The sequence below is a fragment of the Eimeria tenella genome, genomic scaffold, assembly GCF_000499545.2.
Source record: "Eimeria tenella Houghton genomic scaffold, Eth_scaff446, whole genome shotgun sequence".
NCBI lineage: Eukaryota > Apicomplexa > Conoidasida > Eucoccidiorida > Eimeriidae > Eimeria > Eimeria tenella.
In genome coordinates this window covers 1-8,479 of record NW_013545385.1, presented here as the reverse complement: position 1 = coordinate 8,479, position 8,479 = coordinate 1, and the positions used below count along the sequence as shown (strand labels likewise).

Here is an 8,479-nt window from a genome sequence, read left to right as displayed (position 1 = left end):
GCTGCTGCAGCTGCTGCTGCTGGCTGCTGCTCGCCTGGAGCTGCTGCTGGGCCTGCTGTGCTGCTGCAGTGATCTCCTCCAGCTGCTGCTGCAGCCGCCTGTTCTCCTGCTGCAGCCGCTGCACTTCTTCGATATGGTGTTGGTGCTGCTGCTGCAGCTGAATAGTCGTTTGCTGTGCTGTTGCTTCTGCAGCGGTAGCAGCAGCAGCAGCGGCGCGGGCCTCAAGGAGCTGCTGCTCCCGCGCCTGCAGCTGCTGCTGCTGCCCTGCGGCAGTCGCCTCCAACTGCAGCAAATAACACAGAAGGAACGAGCAGAGGCTGCCAGAGAACACAACCTTCCTGCAGCAGCGACAACACCAGCAGCAACGGCAGCAGCGGCAGGACCAGCAGCAACAGTAACGTACATGAAGCACTTGCTGCTGGGCACTTTGAAGTCGTTCGGTGAGACGCTGACATTGCTCCTCGTGCTGCTGCTGTTGTTGCTGCTGCTGTTGCTGTTGCTGCAGCAGTATTTGGTGTTGCTGTTCTTCTGCAGCAGCAGCCGCATCCTGTTGCTGTTGCTGCTGTTGCTGGGCAAGCTGCAGCAAGGACGCCTCCCTGTGTTCACAGCAGAAACTCGCAGATGGGCCTGCTGCTGCAGCAACACCAGAAGCTGCAGTTTCCGCAGGTCGCTGCAGGAACTTCGTGTGCACGACAGCAGGCACTTACGCTTCCTGCTGCTGCTGCTGCAGCAGCAGCAGCAGCTGGCGGTTCTCTCGCTGGAGCTCCGCTGCGGTTCCGCGAAACGAGGCACAGTGATGCTGCAGCAGCAGGAGACAGGGACAGCGGCACAACGTACAAGGTGCTGCCGCAGCACCTACTGCTATTTTGAAGCGCACGAGCTGCAGCTACTGCAGCAAGACGGACACAAGGCAGCAGCAGCAGCAGCAGAGGCTGGGGCAGCGCGCGCTTGGTACCTGGAAGTACTGCAGGTGGGCGGTGAGGTGTCTGTACACCTCAGCAGTCGTGCCTGCCCGCAAGTCGAAATAAAGATGAACAATTTCTCTAAAGGCATTTGTTTCTATAAGCCTTAGCACCGCCGTGGGGGGCCTTCCTGCTGCTGCTGTTGCTGCTGCTGCTGTTGCTGCCGCCGCTCGCCGTGCGTCGGCGGCTACAGAGACACCTTCCCGAGGAGGCAGCGCTGGTGCTGCAGCAGCAGCAGCAGAGGCGCCGGCAATCCCAGTAACAGCTGTAGCAGCAGCTTGCGCAGCAGCAGCCTCTGGAGACAGAACAAGCACCGCAACAAGCCTGCAGCAGCAGCAGGCGCAGCGGAGGCTGCTGCAATGCAGTGTCTAAACTAAATCTGCACCGCACACCAGCAGCAGCAGCAGCAGCAGCAGCAAGGTACCTTGGCTGTGCCGGCTCTCCTGCAGCCTCTGCAATGCATTCCTTCACCAAATCCAACACCTGAGGCGCAGCCAAAGAGGGAGTTTACGGGTGAGTATCTCGCGGCCAGCTCAAGCTCTTAGGGTTTAGGGTTTAGGGTTTGGGGTTCGTCGGCTGCGACAACGGCTTGGGCTTGGGGTTTGCGCACTCTGAATCCAAAGGCTTTGAAATCCACTCGAAGCTGCTGCTGCTGCTGCAGCGCAGCAAAACTCGTGCTGGAGATGCAGCAGCCAAACAAGAAGGGCGGACACTCGGGGTCACTCAGCTCTACGCGTAGACCCTGCAGCAGCAGCAACAGCAGCGGCAGCACGGGATGACAAACGCAGCACAAACAGCAGCACCTGCAGCAGCAAGGAGCCTCTGGAGCTTTCCCTGCGCTTTCCGCGTGGCAGCAGTAGAAGCAGCAGCAACAGCAATGCCAGCAGCAGCAAGCTTGCCTCGTTGTCTCTGTAGAGCCTGAAGCAAAGGCTCTTGGCGTATCCGACGCTGCTGCTGCTGCTGTTGCTGTTGCTACTGCACTCCTGCTGCGTGGCGATGCGGACTTTAAGGCGCGAGCTGTACATACAGACCGACCCTGACCCCGTTGCCTCAGCAGCAGCAGCAGCAGCAGCACACCAGCAGCCCTCCACGCCGCAAGGTCCTAAGTCCCTAAGCTCTCCACTGCAGCAGCAGCAGCTGCTGCTCAGCTGCTGCGTGCTGCTGCTCAGCCACCCTCTTGTAGCTGCTGTGTGATCCGCTGCTGCTGGTCCTGCTGCTGCTGCCGCTGCTGCTGCATTTGCTGCTGTAGCTGGAGCAGCAACAGCGGCTGTTTCGGGTGAGGCGCTTAGGTGCCACGTGGGGTCCATGCAGGGGCATGCAGAGCTCTCGCCGCAGCTGCAAGCTGCTGCTGCTGCTGCGGCTGCTGCTGCTGCTGCGGTAGAGCTGCGGCTACCCACAGACAGCAGCGCACCTCCTCTGCTGCATCCCGCTAAGGACAAAGTAGCCACTTGTCTCTGCGGATGCACACATCTGTGCTGCCTGTCCTGCTGCTGCTGCTGCAGAGAACGCGGATGGTGCTGCTGGTGCTGAGATAGCTGCTGCTGCTGCAGTTGAAGCTGCTGCAGTGCGACCTGCTGCCGCAGCCGCTCTAGCTCCTCGTGGATATTCTGGTCGTGCTCTTGCTGTTGCACCTGCTGCTGCTGCTGCTGCAGCTGGTGCTGCTGCTGGTTGTAGTGCAGCAGGTGCAGCTGCTGGTGATGCTGATGTAGCTGCAGCTGCTGCTGCTGCTGCTCCGTGCTGCCGGCCTGGTGCCATTGCAGCGGCAGCTGCGGGGAAAGGGATCTATGCTGCTGCTGCTCGTGTTGCTGACGCTGCTGCAGCTCGTAGAGCGAGTTCGGCTGCAGCAAAGGGCTGCGCAACTGTTGCTGCTGCACCTGCTGCGAAGCGTACACACGATCAGCAGCAGCAGCAGCTGCTGCAGCAGTTACTGGTGCTGCTCGCACTGCAGGGCGTGCAGGGGCAGCTCCGGCCTCCATCTGGTGCAGCAACACGCAGCAGCATCTGCTGCCGTGGGCGTGGCTGCTGCTGCTGCTGCTGCTGTTGCTGCGCTGCTGGTGCCGCCGGTGGTGCTGGTGCTGCTGCTATTTCTCGAGGGAACGATCGGGTGCAGCAACAGACAACACAGCAGAACCTGCTGCTGTTTTGGGGGTTTCTGCTACAGAGGTTCTCCCGGGCTGCTGGCGAGCTGCCACTGCAGCCGAAATGCTACTGCGGCCCCTGATGTTGCTGCTGCTGCTGCAGTGTGACTCGGCGCAGTTCGACGCCTTCCAGTAGGTCATTTATGCTGCTAAAAAAGTAACTTTGCGGATGCTGGTGCGGCTGCCGTTCTCGCCAGTGCTGCAGCTCGACTCCCACCAGGATCACCACCTCCACCACCCCGCCAGGGGCAGCCCCGAGGCAGCAGCAACAGGGCAGCAGCTGCTGCGCTGTTCCGTGCATATGCGTTGGAATACAATATTTCTTTACACTTCCCGTTAACTTGTGCTGACGGCGCCTGGATTTACGCGTAGAGGTGCAAGCAGCGACGGCGACAGCAAGAACACAGGCAGCAGCCGCAGCGGCGGGATGTCCTGCTGCTGCAGCAGGCGACACTAGCTGCTGCGTGTAGCCTGCTGATCCCTGAATTGAGTCTTGCTGCTGCTGCTGCTGCGGGATGTGCCCACTGAGCCACTTCCAGGAGGGTTTTGGCCCCTCCGGAGCAGCAGCTGCAGGAGCAGCAGGAACAACAACAGCAGCAACAGCAGTAACCGCCGATGCGGCACCTCCTGAAGCGGCCATGGCAGCAGCACCAGCGGGCGAAGCTGCCCAAGACGTTGCAGCAGAGTTATTGAAGACGCTGTACACTAGCCTTCTCGGCACTGCAGACGAGCTCTGCACCACTAGCAGCAGTGGCAGCAGTGGCAGCAGCAGCAGCAGCAACGCCGAAATGTGCCGTGCAGGACTGCAGCACATCGCAGCCACGGCAGCCACACTTGCGGCAGGAATGCTGCCGCAGGAGCTGCATGAAGCCCTCCAGCAAGTTGCTGCACTGTCGTCACAGGAACTAGCAGACTGCAGCAACAACTGTGCAGCGGAGGAGGCACAGCTGCAGCAGCAGCAGCAGCCTGCTGCCCCCCGCGTCGCCGTCCCTTTCCTTTCTGTCGAGGGCCGCGACATCTGTGTGCACTTCCCAGGAGAGCCAGCAGCAGCATCAGCAGCAGCTACCGCGGCAGCGGCAGCAACTGCAGCCACAGCCACCGCAGCAGCAGTGGCAGGACATGCTGCAGATCAGCCAGAAGCTTTGAGTGCCTGCGGAGGGTCAGACGCTGCGCTTCAACAGCCACAGGGGCCTCCACAGCAGCAGCAGCAGCAAGACTCGCAGCAGCAGCAACAGCAGCAGCTGCAGCTGCTGGACGAGCAGGAGCTGCGGCTGCTGTGTGCTTCTGTTGCTGTGCTTCACGATGCTGCAGTAGAGAAGCTGAAGGACTTCTGGAAGAGCGCCCCTGATTTGCTGGAGAAGGTGCAGCGGGCTGATGCTGCTGCTGCTGCTGCTGAAAGCAGCAGCAACGGCCAGCAGCAGCAGCCCACTGATCTGCTGCTGACCTTTAGTAGGGAAGGCCCTGCTGCTGCTGCACTACAGGAGCTTGAGCAGCTTGCAGGAGGGCGAGACAATATGCTGCTGCTGCTGGGCCTAAAGCGCTCAGCAGCAGCAGCAGCAGCAGCAGCAGCAACAGAAACCGATGGCAGCACAAATGCGTCTGTGTTACTTGCGGAGAGCGAAGACACCCAAGCAGCAGCAGCGTCAGCAGCAGCAGCAGCAGTGACTCCAGCAGCAGCAGCAGAAGCTGGACGGAACCCTGCAGCAGCAGCCGCCCCCCGCGTGGTCTCCCTTGCAGACATCAAAGATGTTTCACTGCTACATGGCATGCAGCAGCAGCAGCAGCGGGGAAGCTGCGCTGCGACGGTTTCTGTGGTGTCCGTGGGTTCGAGCATCAGCTGCTCTCCAAGAGCAGCAGCGGAGGGCAGCCCTGCAGCCGCAGCAGCAGCACCTGCTGCAGCAGCAGCGGCCACTTTGCCGGCAGCTGCCCCGGAAGCGGCGGCAGCAGCAGCAGGGAGAGGGGAACTGACGGGGCTGCAGCAAGTGGCGCTGCAGCTGCAGCAGCTGCATGCAGCAGTTCAAGAAGAAACACGCAAGCTGCAGGAATTAGCTTCCTTCTACGACCTTTTTGCTGCTCAGTCTCTGGGCATCGCAGATGGCACACTTTAGCTGCTGCAGCATTTGCAGCGCGCGCTGCGGGAGCAGCAGCAGCTGCTGCCGTTCGTGCTGCTGCAGCAGGCGCAGACAAGGCTATCGCAGCTGCCGCTGCTCCCGCAGCTGCAGGACCTGCAGCGGCCGCTGCTCCGAGTTCTGCTGCTGCAGCTACTGGCAGCAGCAGCTGAAGCTGGATGCTTTTTGCTGTTTCAAAGCAAACTCGCTGCCTCCAGGAGCTAGCCAGCTCCCCAGCCCAGCACTTTGCCTGCTATGTGGCTAGCTAGCCATTTATCTAGCCAACTCAGCTCTAGCTAGCTAGCCAGTGCGGGTTCAATTGCCCCGAGTAGGGCAACAGGGTAGAACTGCAACAAAGTGTCACCTGGCTAGCCAAGCACGAGTGCAGCTAGCCACCTCAACATCAAATTACAAAGCTAGCTAGCTAGCTAACTAGCTAGCTAGTCCACGGCTGCCGGTGCAGATCGCCAAATAAAACAGACGCTGCCGCAGCATCTGCTGCTGCTGCAGTTGCTTTCTATTGCTGCTGCTGCAGCACACTCTCCCGAAGCAGCAGTCGACGTTGCTGCAGTTGCTTGCAGCATCAGTTGCTGATATACTTGTGTTGCGCTGGCATGCCAGCAGTTGCTTCTGCTGCGGACCCTTCAGCAGGGTTTGCTGCTGCTAGCGCTGCAGCAGCTACTGCTGTTGCTGCTGCAGCTGAGCCGCCTGCTGAAGCGGTAGGGGCTTGAGAGGCCCCTCTCTAAATGCTGCTGCCTTTCTGCAAGCAGCAGCGATTGCCCAGGGTCCAAATATATCGAGGAGAATGAGCAGCTGCAGCTGCAGCTGCAGGCGCGTGTCAGTGAAGAGAACAAGCTCTAGCGCTTGGTTGAGGAAGGGCAGCAGCTGCAGCAGCAGCAGCAGCAGCACCAAGAATCCCCCCAGAAGCATGCGCCACAAGCGCCGGTTCTGGCGCAGCGGCTGCGACCAGGGGGCCCCCTCGTAATTCGCTAGGAAAGTTGAGAGGTGCATGCACAGAGATAAGTAGAAAACTGCAGTGTTGACTTCATCGGGCTTAAACAGGTTCTCATCCTCGCTGCTGCTGCTGCTGCTGCTAGTGCCGCCGCTGCTGCTGCTGCTGCTGTCTCGCAGCGCCCGAGCCAAGACCCACGCCCTAGCGAGGCACCACACGTGGAGGGCACCTTGCCCCACAAGGGACAAAATGCCCCAAAATGAAAAGACTGAAGTTGGCGGGGGTTTATTCCCCATGAATCCCTTTATCTGCTGCTGCTGCTGCTGCTGCTGCGCGTTTTCTTCTGGGGAAGCGCTGAGACACAGCGTGAGCGTCGTGGAAAGGCAGCTTTCTATGGCTGCCTGCAGGTCGCTGTAGCGAACTCCGTCAGTAGACAAAACAGACAAAGAAAATGCAGTGACAGTGCAGTTTAGAGCAATGAGGCGGTGCATCAGCAGCAAAGAAGAGAGGCAGCAGCGGCCCTCAGACACCACGCGCGACACTACGCCAATGCCGCTGTCCCGGCAGGTGAAAGCAGCAGCAACGGAGGCGGAGCCCAGGGGCACCAGCGTGCTTTCCCCGGCCAGGCCCTCCAGCGTGCGCTCCAGCAGCTGCTGCCGCTGCTGCTGCGGCGACAGCTGCTGCTGCTGCCGCTGAGTCGCAGCAAAACCTGCTGCGCCTGCCCGCCCAGCCCCGGCAGCGTCAGCGCCAGGGCCTGCAGCAGCAGCAGCTGCTGCTGCTGCCGAGACCGCAGCACAAGGCGCGCTGGAGAGAACCGACACCCCCACTGCTGCTGTTTTCAATGCCCCAATGTCGTTGGCCCCGTCGCCACACATGAGCACAGGAAATCCCTCAGCAGCAAATGCATGCACGACCTGCTGTTTCTCTCGGGGAGAAAGACGAGCGAAAACGCGCACGTATCGCACTAGCTGCCGCAGCAGCTCCTGCTGCGACGCATCCTGCTCCTGCTGCTCCTGCTGCTGCTGCTGCTGTTGCAGCGTCAGCTCTTCGCGGCAGCCCAAACGTGCTTCCTGCTCCTCCGCCGTTTCCAGCACTGCCGGCCGCCGCAACTGCTGCTGCCGCTGTTGCAGCTGCCGCAGCTGCTGCAGTACAGTGCCACACACGCAAAATGAATAGTGCCGGGAAGGCTCGGCAGTTAAGGCTGCAGCAAACGGCAGCCGCACGTTGCTGTCTGAGGAGACCCACTGCAGCACGCGGTTAACCCTGCGTTCCAACACGCTGCTGCTGCTGCTGCTGCTGCCTGAGCTGCAGAAGGAGTCGTTTGCTGCCGCCTCTTCTGCTGCTGCTGCTCTTCGAGCCCTGGGCTGCATTTGCTGCGAGCTGCCGTGGGACGTTTCGATGGTCTCTTCGGCCTCTGAGAGGCTGAGAAACAAAGGGAGCAGCTTGCCCGTAGCCTCCTTGCTGCTGCTGCTGCTGTTGTTGCTGCTGCAGCCGCAGCAGCTTGGGACCCCGCAGGTGCTGGGGTGGTGTATGATGCCAACATCAGCCGCAACAGCAGCAGCTGTCAGCGCGTGGTCTCCAGTGAGCATAACCACCTGCTGCCCCGAGCAGCGCAGCAGCTGCAGTTGCTGCTGCACTCCTGGCTTAATTGCAGCAGCAAAAGCCAGAAACCCACAAAACAGCAAATCTCGCTCCAGGGCCTCACGAGGAGAGGACTGAGGGTTCGTCGTGCACATGCGAGCTGCCACAGCCAACACGCGCAGCCCCTGCAAGAGAAGCAGCACAGCAACAACAGCAGCTTTGCCTGTTCCTGCCAACAGCTGCGGCGGCAACAGCTGCAGCAGCAACTGATGCAGCAAGAACAACTGCACCGGCAACAGCTGCAACAACAACTGCGGCAGCTTTGGCAGAAGCAGCAGCCACTGCCAACAGCAGAAACAGAAATGGTAACACAAGCAAAAGCAAATGTTAAAGCAGCAGCAAGAGCAGCAGCGGGACCCGCAGCAGCACCAGCGGAATCTGCAGCAACAGCAAGCCACACCCTTCCAGTCAGCTCATCTGCAACAGAGTCATAAAAAGGCGGCACTTTCCCCAAAAACTGTTTTATCCGTTCTGGGGCCCCTTTAACAGCAACAATGAACCCTTTGGGCTTCTGCTGCAGCAGCTCGCGCAGCTCTTGCTGCCCTTGCTGCTGCTGCTGCTGCTGCTGCTGGTGCAACGGCCCACGCCACACGTCATCAGTCGTTCTATATTCTGCCACAGAAGTCGTCCGCTGGAGAGTAGAAGTGAAGGGGAAGCACAGCAGAAGAGACACCCGAG

The 8,479-nt window shown here is 60.5% G+C and overlaps 3 protein-coding genes across 3 annotated transcripts; 1 reads left to right on the top strand and 2 right to left on the bottom strand.

Annotated features, from left to right (window-relative positions):
• Window positions 1-403: 403 nt before the first annotated feature.
• ETH_00011485 (uncharacterized protein) lies at window positions 404-2,938 on the bottom strand (the record flags this gene model as incomplete). Its single annotated transcript, XM_013380117.1, has 6 exons — window positions 404-596; window positions 708-799; window positions 956-1,286; window positions 1,387-1,445; window positions 1,573-1,639; window positions 1,836-2,938. Coding segments are annotated over 6 exons (1,845 nt in total), but the record flags the coding sequence as incomplete, so codon positions are not given.
• A 677-nt stretch (window positions 2,939-3,615) lies between these two features.
• Window positions 3,616-5,208, top strand: ETH_00011480 (uncharacterized protein; the record flags this gene model as incomplete). Its single annotated transcript, XM_013380116.1, has 1 exon — window positions 3,616-5,208. The coding sequence occupies one exon, from the start codon at window positions 3,616-3,618 to the stop codon at window positions 5,206-5,208; it is 1,593 nt and encodes a 530-aa protein (XP_013235570.1).
• Window positions 5,209-5,886: 678 nt separating this feature from the next.
• ETH_00011475 (cation-transporting ATPase, putative) lies at window positions 5,887-8,432 on the bottom strand (the record flags this gene model as incomplete). The annotated part of the gene is made up of 2 exons (XM_013380115.1): window positions 5,887-7,926; window positions 8,202-8,432. Coding segments are annotated over 2 exons (2,271 nt in total), but the record flags the coding sequence as incomplete, so codon positions are not given.
• Between the last annotated feature and the right edge of the window lie 47 nt (window positions 8,433-8,479).